Raw genomic sequence first — 16,435 nt, forward strand, 5'->3', positions numbered from 1 at the left:
CCGTATCAGTGAGCAGTGCCCTTGACACAGAGGAATCCAAACATATGTTCTCGATCCACTTCTCTTACTCCCATACTTCCTTAATCAAGAAAACAGGGATCTGATTTCTTTTTCTTTCCTTTTTTTTGAAGATTTTCGCTTTTTGGGGGTAAAGATTTTACTTATTTATTGTGAGAGAGAAGCGAAGGGAGGGAGGAAGAGAGGGAGAGAAAAATCAGTGTGTGGTTGTCTCTCGTGTGTCCTCCACTGGGGACCTGGCCTGCAACCCAGGCATGTGCCCTGACTGGGAATTGAACCGGTGACCCTTTGCTTCACAGGCCCGTGCTCAATCCACTGAGCTACACCAGCCAGGGCAGGGATCTAATTTCTTATCAATAGCACTCATTCTCAAAAAGGTGGGATTCTTGGCCCTGACCGGGTACCCCAGTCGGTTGGAGCATTGTCCCGATACGCCAAGGTTGTGGGTTCCATCCACAGTCAGGGCACATACAAGAATCAACCAAAGGATGCATGAATAAGTGGAACAACAAATCGATGTCTCTCTCTCCCCCGTCTCTGTCTCCCTCTCCTCTCTCTCTTAAAAAAATCAATAAATTTAAAAAAAGATAGAACCCTTGAATGTTAGCCATTTCCTTAAGAAAAATCACAGTAGAAAAACAATTATGATCAGAATAATAGGGTCGATTAAGAAGGGTAAACACATATGATTTGAGAAGTTTATATTCTCAGGTACCATATTCTGATAGAATGATGACCCGACTATGACACAAACTGTTGCTCAGTAAAGCAAAGCAAAAGTATTTGTATTAAAGCTCGTTGAGGATTCAGAACTTCAGGTGAAATATATTTGGTACTTAGTACACATAGCTCTCCCAACTTTGGAAAAAAACTGATCTTCAACTATTTTGCTACCGACATCATTTTTCATTATACTATAATGAAAACTTTTATATTATTTTAAGGTTAGTGTTTAAGGTCCTTTTTAAAAAAATCCTAAAGACCCTTGGTGTATTTGCTATAGAAGAGCTTCGTCTGAATTTGTCACATAATTTAGCACAGTATAATTTTCTTTCCCCAAATCAAGTCCCTCTTACTTATTTTTTATGATTGTACGTCATGTCAGTAGGTTATAATATTGCAAGAATTAAAATGGCAAACAGTGCTAAAAAAAAGAAGGCTAAATGCTTTTACCCTTTATTTTCTATCAGATATTAATTAGCAAAGCGTGTTGGGTAAACTTGGCTGCTGACACAGACGGAGACATCTGCAGAGCTTTAACTGCCTTGCAAGGAAGTGCTTTTCACATCAGTCATCACGACGTGCCGCTTTGCGTGACCTTGGGCTGGCCAGTGCAAACTTGCTCGAGTGCTCTTTTTTTTTTTTTTTTGCCCCGTATTCGGTTTCCTGACTAGGGAATCCCACATTGGCTTTTTAATTAGATTCAAACGTTTTAGTGCTCATTTTTGAGGCTCTTCTCACCCTGGTGTAGCTCACGTGGCTTTAGCGAGCTGTTTCTCCTCCCTGCCTGCAGGCTCCCCTCCAAATCCCATCTCCCTTGCATTCGCTCGGCCATACGGTTTGTATCAACTCCTACCATCTCTCTGGCAGACCCCCTTCATTGTGCTCCATTCAAGTCCCTCCTCAGCACTCATTAATTCCTGTGTCTTGGAACCACCTCCACAGCTTCGGAGGACAAACAATGATGAATTTTCCTGACAACTCAAATGCCCACGATTTCTCTGTCCTAATTCACTTACTGTTTTTTTGGGCGTGTTCCAAACCTTTCCCACCCCCCATGGGTGGTGCTGCCATTCTTATTTAACTCTAAGCCCCGTGAATAGAGATGTTGCCCCGTTCTGGGCTGTGCCCTGGCACAGAACCGATCCCCTCTGTATGAGTCTTGCTGTTACATTTGCGGCAGTATGTGGTGTTGGCAAACAGAAACCTTCAATGCACATCTTTGAATCCCATTGTGGCCTCATTAACATTGTTCCCTATTGGAGAGGATAGGTTGGGCCTGGTGCTTTGCCAAAGACATTCGGTCACTGGTGTGCTGAAGAGATGGCCTTTTATGGCGGTCTCACTGGGGGAGACGGCCGTGTGAGAGGGAAGGAATAAACGACAGCATTCTTTTCCTTGGCTGGTCTTCTTTCACAAATCCTAAGAAAACAGACGATCACTGCTGATTAGAAAAGCAAAAGAAAACAGAACAAGCAAAGAAACCAAAACAAAAAACCCCTAAGCTTTCCAAAATCAGGTTGTATGTCTTTCTCCAAGTCCTGACCCCACTCTTCTCTCTCCTTCCCCTTTATTAACTCTTGCTGTTGATTGTGACCGCATAATCCTGGGATCCTTTTGGTTGCTTTGGAATGCTTTGTTGGTGGTAATTATCTAATTATCTTTTGAAGCCTTATTATGGTGTGTCGTTGTGGGGGTGCTACTTACTGAGATTTACCTACAATTTTGCCTTAGATGGCCTTTGGCCTCAGAGAATATTTAAGTTAAAGCATTTAAAACATTGCAAAAATAAGAAAGGAACAAGAAGAGAGGGAAAGAGGAAGGTGAACCTTCTGGTTTGCTTTTATGTGGATGGAAGCAAAGGTCATCAAATCCGATGACGGGTCAGGGATCCTCTAGAAGTGAAGCTATTGGAGAGTTCATTCTGCAGATAAATCACTTATGCTATAGATAAGTGTTTAAAAAGGGAACAGAAAATGCCTGGCTTGGCCCCTACCTAGCCATCTCTGAGAGCAAAAATGGAAAATCCAATTGTGCTTACTTTTTGAAGTTGACTGTGTTTATTTAAGATTTTTGCCCTATACGAAAGGATGCTGTATGGGTTATCTTCATGCCCATGTAATCAAGGGGCTGAGCAAGTCCCCTGAAGTTACTGTCATACAGTCCTTACATAAGGGGAATTGTTACTGTGTTTGTCTGTTTTCTATTTAACTAGAAACCCTAATATCCAATGAAAACTTGTTCCCCAGTGTGCTCCTCCTAAGGCTTATTCTCAGGCAAGAACTGAGCAGGCGCTGCTAACTGTCTGCCCTGAACCATATCAGCCTAAGCATGTCTTCTCTTGATGACCGGATGCAAAATATTAGACTGTGTTTGTTACTTATGCAGCTGGTTCCTGGAAGGTTAGTCCTGGACATGCTGCTTCAGCCTGGGCGTTCCAGTGTCTTGGAAGCAGCTTTCTGTGTGTTTTCGTTTGGGCCACACTGTCGCAGCTACTTGAGCCTACCCTGGCCAGAGCCTCGGACATGTTCATCAGTCCAGCTCTTAGTGACTCCGAGAGTCAGCTGAGTACATGCGTCCTCGTTTTGCCAGCCTTCTGTGTCAGTCCTCATTTTCTGGGTCTGTCTTGGGTGTCCGGGATTTTAGGGTATGTTTTTCTTAGCTTCACACAACATCCCTTCCCCAGAATGGCAGCTTCATTTCCTGCACCTTTCTTCATCGGAGCCAGAACAGGATGAGGCACGGAGAGAACTGTACAAGGACCTCCTTCTGGGCTTGCCTGGGAAACGCTGGGAAGAGAGGACCTCATGTCACCACCCAGTGACACCACAGTGTGCTTGATATCCGGCCCGTCTGGCCACGCTGGCTTTATGTCCTGGCTGTACCGCACACTAGCTGTGTGGCCTTGAACAAATGACTTAACCCCAGTAAGCCTCAGATTTTCACCCAGAAAATGAGGATGATGCCAATAACAGTACATCTCTGGCAGGTTTATTATGGGGACTGGATTAGATCCCACAGGTAAAACAGGTAGCTCTGTGCCCAGCCCTTGCTTTGCTTGCAAACAGGAACAAAAGAAAGGGGCAGAGCAGCGCAGAAAAAGTGCAAGAGAGAGTGAGAGACGCCATCAATGCCAAATATCCCAAATGAGAGTACGTTTTCCTACCAATAGACCTGATATGTCCTGTTTGCGTGGATTTAGGAGATTATTCAGATTTATTGTTTTCTAAGTTTTCTGGCACCAAATATTTCCTTCAGGTTCCAGCCCAGTGGGCCGGGAGTGACTTGTGCCTTTCTGGGCAAATGCTCAGGTGAGCTCGAGAGAGCCTTGGTCTTGGGGCGGGAAGAGCAGTCACCTGCCCAGGCTCTTCCTTCGCGGGCTGGGTAATCTGGGCGGGCCCTTCTCTCAGGCGGGACTGGCTGGCGTCCAGGGCCTCTGGGTCAGGAGGGAATACTGGACAATGGATGGCACACATGGGGAAAACCCTCAAACGCCGCCTTTGGCTTTGGAAAGGCATTTCAGGGACCCCCGCGCCATGCCCTCTCCGGGGCCCGCGCGTGGGCTCCCGCAGGTGAGCGTCCGTGTACTATCCCCACCTGCGGCAATGACAGACAGCATTACCATTTCCACACCTCAGCACTCGCCCACTCGCTGAAAAGAAAAGAAATGAGCTTGGCAAGTGTGGAAACGCTGCAGGCCACTTTCACACTGGTGGCTCTCTTTAACAAGTAACAAAATACGTTCCTATTTCATTATGCAGCTTCCCCCTTTCCTCCCGACAAAACAAAGCCCCGTGTTTGACTGAGCAAGAGATCTGTGGCCAGCCAGAAGCCGCTCAGTTCTGCTCAGTCTGGTGACATTTCCATGCCCCCTTTCACCCCAGTAGGTGAAGGTAATTGCAAAACAACTTCGAGTGGTGTTTTACCAGAAAGCAAAAACGTCAGGGAAGCCATGCTCTTGCAGCAGCTGTGGGCTGCTTCTCTGGCCACGCCCCTGGCTGCCCCTCCCGTCCTCCCTACGTAACCCAGTGGGCTTCCCCTCGTTCTCAGGAAGTGTGCCCCTCCCCCTAGTGTCATTCTTCTTGGAGCATCTGATTTCCCAGTGATCTTTCTTTTCTCTAAGCTCCCTTTATCTTTGAGGAAGAAGGCGATAGTCTTGGCTGAGGTTATATTCTGCAAATGGAGTTGCCGAGTGGGGTTACAATGCTTAGTGAAATAAGCCAGTCAGAGAAAGACAAGTGCCATGTGATCTCACTTGTATGTGGAATTTAGTGAAAAAATAAACTGGCAAGGAAAATAGAAACAGAGGCAAGGATAACACGGAACAGAAGAACAGCTGTCGGAGGGGTGGGTGGTTGGGGGCTCGGTGAAAGAAGGTGAAGGGATTAAGCAATGAAACATATGCACGAGCCATAGACGCGGACAACGGGTGGTGGTGGTCAGAGGGAAAGGGAGGTGGAGGGTGGATGGAGGTGGGCGAAGTGGGGGAGGGAATGGGGGCGGAGAGAGACTTGACTTGGGACGATGGCCACGTGATGCGGTGTGCAGAGAGATGATGTTTCGTTGAGTTGTGCACTTGAAACCTGTATAGTTTTATGAACCAACGTCCCCTTAGTAAATTCAATTTAAAAAGTCTTCAGCCTCATATAGTCACCTGGGCCTCAGAAGGTGTTCCACCAGCGTCTTCTGTCTTCTCTTTTCCTGATTGACTGCTCCTGCCCCATCTCAGAGGTCCCCCTTTATCAAGTGAAGCTGCTCATCACCTCCTCCCGCACACCTTGTGCTGGGGGGTGGGGGGCATCTCCCCATAGAAAACTCTTGACCCCTCTTTTCTGTCGGTGCAAATCTTCCCTTTGTGAACAGTATCTTGCAACTTCCCTAGGAAATCCTTCCCTGTGTCACCCTATTTCTTTAGCACTTGGGCTATACTTGTGTGTGTGAACACACGCGTGTGACTTTAGAGAGACTTCTTTCGCTTTACTCTTACAATGCTGGGCTCTTGAGAGTATATGCATTACTAAGGAAAATGAAGGTTTAGGCTTCATTTGATTTCTCGTCACAGCAACTAGCAGTAAAATCTGCTCTGTAACAAATATCATTAAAGATCTATTCCCATACTGAAGGCCATTCTATTTTGGATCTTTTGAACAAGCCTTAGCACTAGCTATTTCCTTTATAATTCTTGCTTCTAAGGTGTGATAGTGTTTATAGTCAGTTGAGCATAGCATCGAAGTGAAAGATTTCCTTTTCATGTCTCCGAAGTAAAATGCTTAATTTTTCTATCTTTCTAATTAATATGTGCCATGTGCTGCTATTATGGGGAAGATTCAACATCAGTATTCTCTTATTACTTAATTGCAAATGCAAATTATCCTGACTCCGTGTGCACGCATAAGGGAGAGCAGGCTCCAGAAGTTTTGTCTTTATTTTAGGAATTGCACACTTTTGCTGTATATGCATCCTGCTGGTCGATGTGCCTGAAAGTGACCTTTGCTGTATTAACTCCTCCATGGCTTTCCTTGTGTTCCATTTCGTTTTGGCCGTGCCTACCCTCCTTCTTGGGGAAAAAGGCTTTCCTGCTGCAGAGCGGGCAGTGTGCCGCTGGGCGATGATAAGGCGCTTTGTGTGCACCTCATGACCGGACGGCCCATAGAGCGGTCATCTCTCTGAGCTCTAGAACACATTCATTTGAACTTGGATCCTGGCCTTAAACCCCATTCATTTCCCGTGCGGCCTTGATGTTTGCTTGAAACCAGTCACCATCCATCACTTTCAGGCCATGTCAGTTCTGCTCGTAGCTACCACTGAGTGATGCAAGAACACAATTTTCAACCCGAGTTGTTTCTAGAGGTCCTGAAGGACGCGGCTAAAATACGTCTGTGAGGGCCAGGAGGCCTATCACAGGAGGGATGCCGCCTGACCTTGAGGGAGGGGATGCGGCCCGAGGCCCCGACGCTGTCTCCAAGGTCCTCTAGGAAAGTCGTGAGGCCCTAAGGCCATGATTTGGTGCCTTCTGCTCTTCTAGGAGGCTCTCAGGGGCCTCATTGATTACTTCTTCCACTTCTCTTACCCTCTCCGGGTTACAGCTTTCTCATCCAAAAGCTGGGACAGCAAAAGTAAGCCAAGTGCGTCATCTCAATGAAATTGTCTTTACAATCAGGGGATGAAGAACCTGTGGAGAATACTGGATTTTTTTTTAAGATTTTATTTTTTTTATTTTTAGAGAGGGAAGGGAGGGAGATAGAGAGAGAGAGAAACATCAATGTGCGGTTGCTGGGGGCCATGTCCTGCAACCCAGGCATGTACCCTGGCTGGGAATCGAACCTGCGACACTTTGGTTTGCAGCCCGAGCTCAATCCACTGAGCTACGCCAGCCAGCCAGGGCTTTGGATGTTTTTTTAAATATCTTACGTTGCTGAAGCAGTTTACAATATACTAAGTGTTTTAATAGGTATTACTTTATCCAGATGTTAACGAGGAGAGTGTTATGTGTGCACTAATTGTTTTGGCTTCGGGAATTTAGTAAGGTATAGTCAGATTAAAACTTTTGACAAATACAAAATGTCTTCCCTGTGGGTGAAAGCTTCCCATTTATTAAACAAAAATAGTTGATGAGATCCTATCATATGGATGCTAAAAGTGGATTTATATATTTTGAGTTTCAAGGGACTAGTTGAATATCACTTTTGAAAGTGGTACTATATCACCAAATAAACAGTTGACTCACTGCATCCAAAGATGATAATGTACCATCACTAGAGAAAACATTAATTTTGAGTTGTATATATTCTTAAGAAGGTATTTTCACCAGACTCTCTGGCCCCCCTTTATCACATTTTGGCACATACTTTCCACAACTAGATGAAAGTAACACACGGTGACCTTGGAAGAGTGTGAACCCCGTTGGCCCCTTAGCCTGCGAACTTGTCTTCCCTAACCTAATGCCCAGAGAATATGAATTAACCCATGACATCTGTTTTAACACTGATCCGAAGCTTGCTGCTGATGTCCTAGGAGATAATACGCATTATCGCTCAGTATAGGGCTCTGATTAGAGCACAGTATAAACAGTTCTGATCTGTGGAGGTGCTTGCAGCAGTGTTTCTGTGCATCTAGTAAGCACCATTAGATTCCAACGAGATTTTAAAATATTTCCAACTCCATAATTGGCTGCCAGGTTCAGCAGGGGCCAATGAAGTCAATTTCCTTCCATTTCCTGGAACATCTTCTTTGATCAAGGGTCCAAAGAGGATTGGAATGACAGCGAGTTGTGTCACGAGGCTACAAGTATCAACCAAGTATTCATGAAGTACTTCATGTGTTTCCTGTCCTGTCGAGTTTTCAGTGAAGGATGGAGTCTGGCTAAAGCAAAGAGAAACTAAAATAAAATAAAGCCACGGCCCTCATGCTTGTGGTTTAATTGCAAAGATGGGACTTAGACACGTGAAATGAAACAACCAGAGAACCATTTCTCAACAACGGATAAACAAAGGGGATGTTTGGGGGAGACATCTGGTCCCTGCGGTTTAGAGCCGATTCCAGAGGTGAACACGGGAAGTGGAACAGGCTGTTTCTGGGGGGAGCGTGTCCCCCCGGTCCGCTGGCAGCAAGGTGCAGTTCTTCTGCCAGGAGCGAACACTGGGCGGGGGGCTGTTTGTTTTTGCTCCAAACAGGAAACCTCTTCCACGCTAGCAGTAACTTCAAAAGGATCGCGGCTGGCTCCGTGCATCCCATCAGCAGGGACTAACTGAACTGGAGGATTACCTCTGTGTTTAGAGAGAAGCAGAACCGATGCGTGTCTCCTCTCCCACCTCTGGTTACACACTTGAAGAGAGGTTTGGCCTCGGTGGGGTTTGAATCTCAGACCACTGCAGCGTCGAAGGGCCTTTAGGTGCCGCCCCATGGCGATAGGATGATAAGACGCTAAGAACTGGCACCCGTGTGAACGATGGAGTGGAGGCCCCATGTTTCGGCCACAGAGGGGAAGCTGGCAGGCAGAGCGTGAGGGTTATAGGACCAGAGGGATTGTCGCCTCCTCTCATTCCTTCTCCAGCCAGGCAGTCCCTTCTCTCACCTCTAATTGCAAAAGACAGATTCCAGACTGAGCCCCCTTAGACAGAATTCCCAGTTCAGTTCTACAAACAGTCGTTGTCTGCCTAGCCTTCTCCTTGCCTTTCTTCTTTCTGCTCCAAAAGGCTGGTCCTTTCGATAAGCAGTTCTCAGTCTTTTGAAAAATATTTTTGTTGAGATACTCAGGACATACACAGACAACACTTTATGCAAGCACACTCCCACAGTGACACAGGTGACAAAGGCTGTTGTTCACGGCCATTCCCCAGCACTCGCCGGAAGGCAACACCCATCCTCTGACTCAGAGCACGTGGCAGTGCGCAGGTGTGCAGGGACAGGTTGCGTTTTCCCGAAACAGCCACAGAATTATCACATTCCCACACGGTCTGCTTCCACATACATTTGACACTCTGCCTGTGGAGGTAGGGGTCCATGCCCTCTGTCCTTGAGTACGGGCAAACTTGTGACGACGGCAGAAGTGGTGCTATGTGATTTCCGAGGCAAGCAGCTCCCCTCGGGAAGGCTGCTGTCGAACCCCAGCCGCCGTGTCAGGAGGAAGCCCGAGCAGCCCTGGAAACCCACGCGGGAGGGGCCAGAGCCCCACCTGCAGCTGGCACACCGTGACCGGGCACACGTGTGATCACCTTGACAGTGGGCCTCTCAGCTCAGGGACGCTGCCTGAGCTACGCCGGGTGGGACAGGGGCGAACCGTTCCTGCCAAACCCAGCCCACACGGCAGATTTTTGACCAAAACTGTTGGCGTTTGAAACCTTTATATTTTGATGGTCTGCTGTGCAGTAATAGAGAACTGATACACATTTATATGCCGTTATGAGTATAATCTTGAAACATTTCTACTATGTTATTAAAAACTCGGTATTTTAAACTATTTTTTATTGACAAATAACTTGGCACATACCTTATTTTCGACTGTCCAAACCTCCTCTAGGCCTAATGAAAATTCAGAGGTCTTCAGAAATACTTAATTCCTCCTTTCTCTCACCTCATCTTGGACTTGTTTGGTGGGACTCTGTAAAATAATATTAATTCCAGTCATTTACGTGAGCTGCTTCTCATGTATGCCCCATTAGCATGATCACAGCACGTGTGTTAGATTACCTTTGCTGTGCTTGCCGGTCGTACTGAATTCCATTTGGGGGCACCGAGCCTTCCCAGTCTGCTGCTCGCGCGCCGTGGTTGGCTGCTCGCAAAGTGGAAAATCGGACGGAACGCGGCTGCTAGGGAAAAGCTGTGCAGACGGAGGTATGTCAGAGAAGTGGGTGCTTGGGAAGCTGGCAGTGCGCGCTCTCTGGTGCCTGCGCTACAGGTCACTTTGGATAAAGGAAGAAGAGTATGCAGATTCCAGTGACGAGCGTGCCCAGAAAACTGTGACCGTAACATCTGCCCTGGATGGGCTCACTACTCAGTGTCTGCTTTGGCATAAAAGAGTTGCCTCTTAAAGCCGTCATTTGGCTTGAGTTCATTTTATGTGTGCGATGTGTTCATGACACTTTCAGTTGGGGGTCAGTTGTTTTAGCTTTTGCCCACCCTGCTCCAAGGTAAGCCAAGGAGAAATTGCATAACGGAGAGGACTCTGACCTAGAGGTTAGGAACAATAAATGAAAAGAAACAAGACGTAAAGAAACCAAAGTCCCCCGGTCTCTCAGCTGGATTCTAACTGTGTGACCTTGGAAAAGTCAAGTCACCACTCCAGACCCAGGTTCCTCATTCATGAACAGAGACAGGCCAAGGCCAAGTACGCCTCCGAAATGTGGAATATGATTACTTCTGAAGGGGGCGTTTTAGGCTGTGATTCTTGCTTGGCAGATGAAAATATTTAGGAGTCAAAAGTATGCAGAACTTGGCAAAGTCAGATATATATTTATGATTCCCCGAGTCAACTTATTTTTCCCTCTAGGCCTCCACAAGCCTCTCTTTGTTCAGAGGTTTTTGTTTTTACTTCTAATTTTTCCTTCCACACTTGAAAAAAGAGATTTAGATGATTGCTGTCATTAGCAGAAGACAAATAAGCAATTTGGCAACAAAATAATTTAAAGATTAAAAAGTGGTTACGAACACGAAAGTTTTTCACTAGACGTAAAGACTCAGAGCTGCAACTCTATTTTATATATAATTATGTAGTTATTTCCACTGATTTATTGAGACTTACAAACATATATGTGGCTTTGCCAAGTTCTGTATACTTTTTGTTCTTAAATGTTTTCATCTGCCAAGCAAGAATCACAACCTGAAACTCTCCCTATGGAGGCAGTCGTATGCCAAATTCTAGAGCTGAACTTGGCCTCGGTCTAACCTCATCTCACAGATGCAGAATGCTTCTTTCTCTGTGCGACAGTTCTGAACACCAGCATTCCCTGGTGGTCCACACAGAAGACCAATGGTCAGAGTGTTCCTTGAGCTCATTTGCAAGGCAGAGAGGCTCCAAAGAACCGATTTTGCGTTCATTCTCCTAACAAGAGAACTGAAGCTTGGTAACTGCCCAAGGTTCCAGCTAGTTAGTGGCGCTCACAAGATGTAAACTCAGGCAGTCCAGTTCTAGATTCAGTTGCAATACGCCCCTTTCTCGTTTGGACTTCTTGCCCAAATGTCAGCTTCCTGAGAGGACAGAGTTCATTTTGTAGTTGTATTCCCGCATCCTCAACAGGGCTTGGCATGGCAGAAGCAGACGGCAGGCCAGTGGCCCCTTGGACCGTTCTGTCCCTGCACTGATGTCGGGTGGGAGGGAGCCACGTTGCTCTCCCATGCACGGGTGTCTGAGGCCGTCCCCACTCTCCGGAATCCAGGCCTCAGGAACAGAGGCCGAGAAGAAGACAGTGATTCCTTCTCAGTTCCTGTTCTCTGTCCTGCGATGTTTACTGGAGGGCCGGGTAGTGGAAGGCACGGCCCTGAGGGGAAAACAAGCCATTCCACGTGAACTAACGATTCAACTTCTCACCTCTAAAAATGACAAAGCTCTCAGATCTCTACCCCCTCACTTTTCCATCTAACTGTACATACGTCTGTGTGATTTCGTTGTCTACGAATTTATTCATCTCCTCAGTTAACCTTTTGTGCCATTAACAATTTGACTTCTTTTGCTTCTTTGCATTTGGGGGCATTGTTTCTTCAGTGTAGAGGACTTTGGGAAAAGGCAAGAAGGCAAGCTCAGAGCTCAAGAAATAATGCAGGATAATACTGTAATCATAACAACTCATTATTTGTTTTCAAGCTTGATCTTTCAGAAAGTTATTATCTGGAGTTGAAGACTAATGGATTCAAGCTCTCTTTATGCAGAGGAAATCTTAAACAACAGTGCTCATGGGGAAGAACATTAATCAGGGGAGAGAAGTAGGCCTTGTGCCTACTAATGTTTGCATAATAGCTACCCTTGGGTATATTGCTTGCCTTAAAAATAAATATTCATGCTTTCTATCTCCAGTGCAATTGGAAATTATTTGTGGTTATGATTCTGTTATATGATCTTCTACCTGTTCGTGTGGACTCTAGGCTGGGAGGCTGTTGGAAATGAACAAACATAAATCACAGTGCTTGTGAACGGCCTGGGGTGGAAACTGAAGGAAACTGATGGGGCTATAACACAGGCAGTTGGGAGCACGTGAGCTGGGGCAGGTCATGACCCTGTTTCTGGGGGTGGGGGGGAGGAGCAGAATCCTAGTGGCATGCTTCAGAACAATTAAGTGCTTTTAACTCTTCCATAGCTTCTCCTGCCCTGCAGGATAAAATCCGAGTGCCTTCTCTTGACATCAGTGCCGCTCGCTGGCTTGGCCTCTGTGTCTCTGTGCCACATTGGCCGAGACCACGGTCCCTTCACATGTGATGCTACACAGCTCTTTGTGCATTCCCTCAGACTCCAGGACGTTTAACTCCCATGTCCTTGTTCACATTCTACCTTTATCTTGCAGGAATTTTCCAAACCTCCTTTGCTAATTACTTCTACTTACCATGGAAGAGCTGGCTTAGACCGTACCTCCTCCAAGAAACCTGTTTGAACTCTAGAGTTAGCCGATGAATTTTACCCTGGCGGCTGCTTTTTGTTTTTCTTCTTCCTCTTCCTGCCTTTCACTTTTAGGCCTCCTTAAATAGCCTCGGTCCTGGGGAATTCCTTCACTGTCTTGATTTATTACTTGTATGCACCAAATCTTCTTGCATAAGTGCTTTAAGTCAATGAACTTGTTTTTTCTTTTCTCTCTCCTGGATTCTTTATTTCTCTATTTTTCTCTTTTTATCTTTTCATTTGTGGGAAAGGGTTTAGTATGATCTTGAAAACATAGACTCTACGCTGTTTTGAACTGGTGTGTCGGAGCTTCAGCTCATTATTAACTGCCCCCTCGGTCGATTGCCCTCACCCTATTTCTGTCCTAATCTGGGCATCCTGCTTCAGCGAGGGGAGCATCCTGTAGCTTAGAGGTCCAATCGGATTTGTTCTCCCAGACCGGCAATGGCTAATACCTTCTCCTGTCTCTCCCACTGTTCCCTCTGAGACAGGCTTTACCGCTGGCAGTTAGGCCCCGTCCCATCCCATCGGCTCCCTCACCTTCACCTTCACCAGGTGGGCGCTGTATTAACGGAGCTGTGTCTGCTCAGCTTCACACGCCGACCTTACCCTCTCGCTAGCTCCTTCTGAAGTGTTCGCGTGTCTTCTTCATGCACAGTCACAAAAATCCCAAAAGCTACCCATTCTGGTAATATCATTGAAGACATATCTATTTCTAAAGCATTTTGTTTATCCTTACTACGGAGAGATGAGCCGGACAGCTGTTCACCTTATTTTACAAATAAGAAAGCCGGTTCCAGACGATTGACTGACTTCTTCCATTTATGTGTCTAGTAAATCACAGAGATTAGAATTCGGACCCCGATCCAGTGCCCTTCCACAACACTGTAAGCTTCTTAACCTGAAAAGGCAATTTTCTCTAGTTTTCTGCACACCTCCAGTAGAGCTCTGCATGGTGAGCTCACCTGGGGCACTGGCCAGAGACCTGGACTGGGCACAGGGACCTGCATGACGGCGCTGACTGGGCCACCACCAGCTCTGGGCCCCAAGAGAGTCGCCTTACTCTGAGCCCCAGTGTCCCCATCCATAACCGAAGAATGACACACGTTTTCTTAGATTCTTTTGGTATAATATGTTATTAACTCCCTTCCCATTGTTCGTATCTCTCTCCTTCCTCTCTTTGCTCTCTCTTCAGTCAGTTTGACAGCTGACTCTTGCCCATTGACAACCTACAGAGCATCGTGCAGTCACCTTAGCGAGACGGAAAAGAGTATGTTGCTTATAGCTTGTTACAGAAAGGAAACACTGTTCCCTCCCTTCTGTTCTCCTTTTTGCTTTTCTATTCTTTCTTCATCCTTCTGCCTCCATTTCCAAGTAGCCCTCTGACAAAATTACTGGTGATTTTTGGAACCCCAAGTGGACCAAGCAGAGGGGACTGGAAAGAGGGGAACAAAACCAGTCATGTCCGGGCACCCACTCTGCATCAGTGGATGAGTTAGGAACACGTATAAGATTTAAATAACCCTTTCAGCAATCCTAAAAGATTCAGACTTGGTATTTTTCAGACGTGGAAACTGAGGCTCACAGGGGTTAAATGATTCAAGATTTGAGCCCAGCCTGTGTGACTCCAAATTCCAAGTTCTCTTTGCTGTACCAGGGCCAGCGGGGGCTCCGGTGGGCTCTAGAACCACGCAGGGGGAGAGTGCCCAGGTCGGGAGGGGCTGAAGAGAGGGCCTGAGTCTGTCACAAGATCCTGCCTTCGGCGTGCTTCTCCTCCCCTGCCTCCTGCCTCAAATGTAGATATTTCTGCAAAACATGAATCCAGCCCCTTGTAACATTTCCACGAGAGGGACTTCTACTAATGAGACATCTCTCTTTTGTCTTTCACAGCAATTTTGCAGGCAGTAATAGCTGGGGACCTTATGAAGGTAAGATATCTTCCTGCCAAAATTGTTGGCGATCCTTTAAGAACTTCACATCATCTCGCGTCAAACTTTCACCATCCCATATGTCATGTGTCAAGCCCCTGCCTGTGCTGGCTGAGTGGAAAGAGGACAGATGCTCTCTTGAGGGTTGAGCAGAGAGGGTGAGGGGAGTCCTCACAGCATCTCCATGCTTCCTAACAGCAAAAGGTTTCTGTAAGAGGACTACACAGCCTGCCTCGGCTGGTTAACACGGACCGCACGTCCCCAGGATGCCGTGCTCACTGGGCCCAGGATCCCTGTTCATTAGAAGTTGATATTGGAAGTTTCAAGGCTTCTTTTCAGACAGGTCTCGACATGAATGCATCTGTAAGAACCACCTGGACAACAACCAGAAATACGTTCTTCAGGCCAAGACTATGCCTTCCATCATTATTACAGTTTTGTGTTTTGAGGATCACAGTGAACCCAAAGACGATGCTCTCTCTGCCTGATCCAGCTTGACCATTTCAGCGTGTGCTGATGTTTTCTGGTGGATTTCTGTTCGGAGGGAAGGATGCAGCCGCCACTGCCTTCAGAGCGGACTCGGACTCCGAAGCCGGACTGCCTGGGTTCCGACTGGGCTCTCCCGTTCCCTGCGTGTATGGCTGCGTATAACTGTTTCATTCTCTCCACGCCTCAGTTTCTTCATTGATAAAATGTAGTGATCATATTGCCTCTCTCTTCACTTTGTGAGGATTGAGTGAATACATGTAAAGCTCTTAAGACTGTTCTGGTTATATAGAAGGGGCTAAAACGTTAGCTCTTTGATTGACATACCATTAGTCTGTTTCTTAAGAACTAAACATAGTGGAGATGTGAGTATTTGGTATAAAGTATAATATAGTCTATGACCGTGCTAAAAGCCGTACTTGGTCCCATGCCCTCTTCAGGCCTTGGGACTCGTGCCTGCCCATCTGCCCCGGTAAAGGCCACACTGGCGTTGATCGGCCCTGTGATAGGGGCAGAGGCTGTGCCTTCCTCAGCAGCTTGGGAAAGATGGTGCCCCCGGAGACCCAGAAAACAGAAGCCTTAAGAGAAAGCTGAGACGCACTACCTTGGAACGCACCATCTTCCGAGGCACCCCTGTGCTGCGTTTTTAACAGGCCGCTCGCAGAAAACATTTGCGGAGACAGTTGCAAGCATCTCGATCCACAGCCACCTGTGGACGCACGATCCTGCACACGGTGCCTGTGCCGGCGCTGGGCGGACCGTCGTGTTCCTGGGAACTGCCACCCACGAGAGAGACTGCTGTCTAAGCAGCACACCTGGGAGCCCCATGCCACTCCCCAGCCGTGGATTAAACCAGTTCCCGCCTCTGCTCCCTCGTGGCTGCTATTACATTCTGAGAGATAAAGGCTTGAGTAAGATTCGATCCCTGCCCTTGCAGAGCTTCTAAGCTGGCACATTTTGCAAACTGTACATTTGAAACCTCCTCCTTTCATTTGGTATGTGCCTTTAGTCTAGGCAATGAATTTTCCAGGTCCTTGGGTATATCCCCACAATTTCTGTACTTAATGGAGATTATTTGAAGTATGGGAAATCACTGCACTCAGCCATTTGTTTTATTTCAGTCTCTCTTGCAGTATTTCCTAAATGGCTAGAAATAAAGCAAGGAAGCCTTATTTACAGAGAGATGAAATATAGGGGG

General features: G+C 46.8%; 1 protein-coding gene across 2 annotated transcripts in view; it reads left to right on the top strand.

Moving 5' to 3' along the window:
* The window catches only part of DGKI (diacylglycerol kinase iota), a 403,697-nt gene that overhangs the window by 359,507 nt on the left and 27,755 nt on the right, over nt 1-16,435 (top strand). For both annotated transcript variants that reach the window (XM_045855648.1, XM_045855646.1), the window contains one exon: nt 14,714-14,751. In XM_045855648.1, coding sequence (XP_045711604.1) covers nt 14,714-14,751 — 38 coding nt within the window. The remainder of the gene's footprint in view (nt 1-14,713; nt 14,752-16,435) is intronic.

The sequence above is a fragment of the Phyllostomus hastatus genome, unplaced genomic scaffold (genome assembly GCF_019186645.2).
Source record: "Phyllostomus hastatus isolate PE091 unplaced genomic scaffold, TTU_PhHast_1.1 phas_scaffold_114, whole genome shotgun sequence".
Classification (NCBI taxonomy): domain Eukaryota; kingdom Metazoa; phylum Chordata; class Mammalia; order Chiroptera; family Phyllostomidae; genus Phyllostomus; species Phyllostomus hastatus.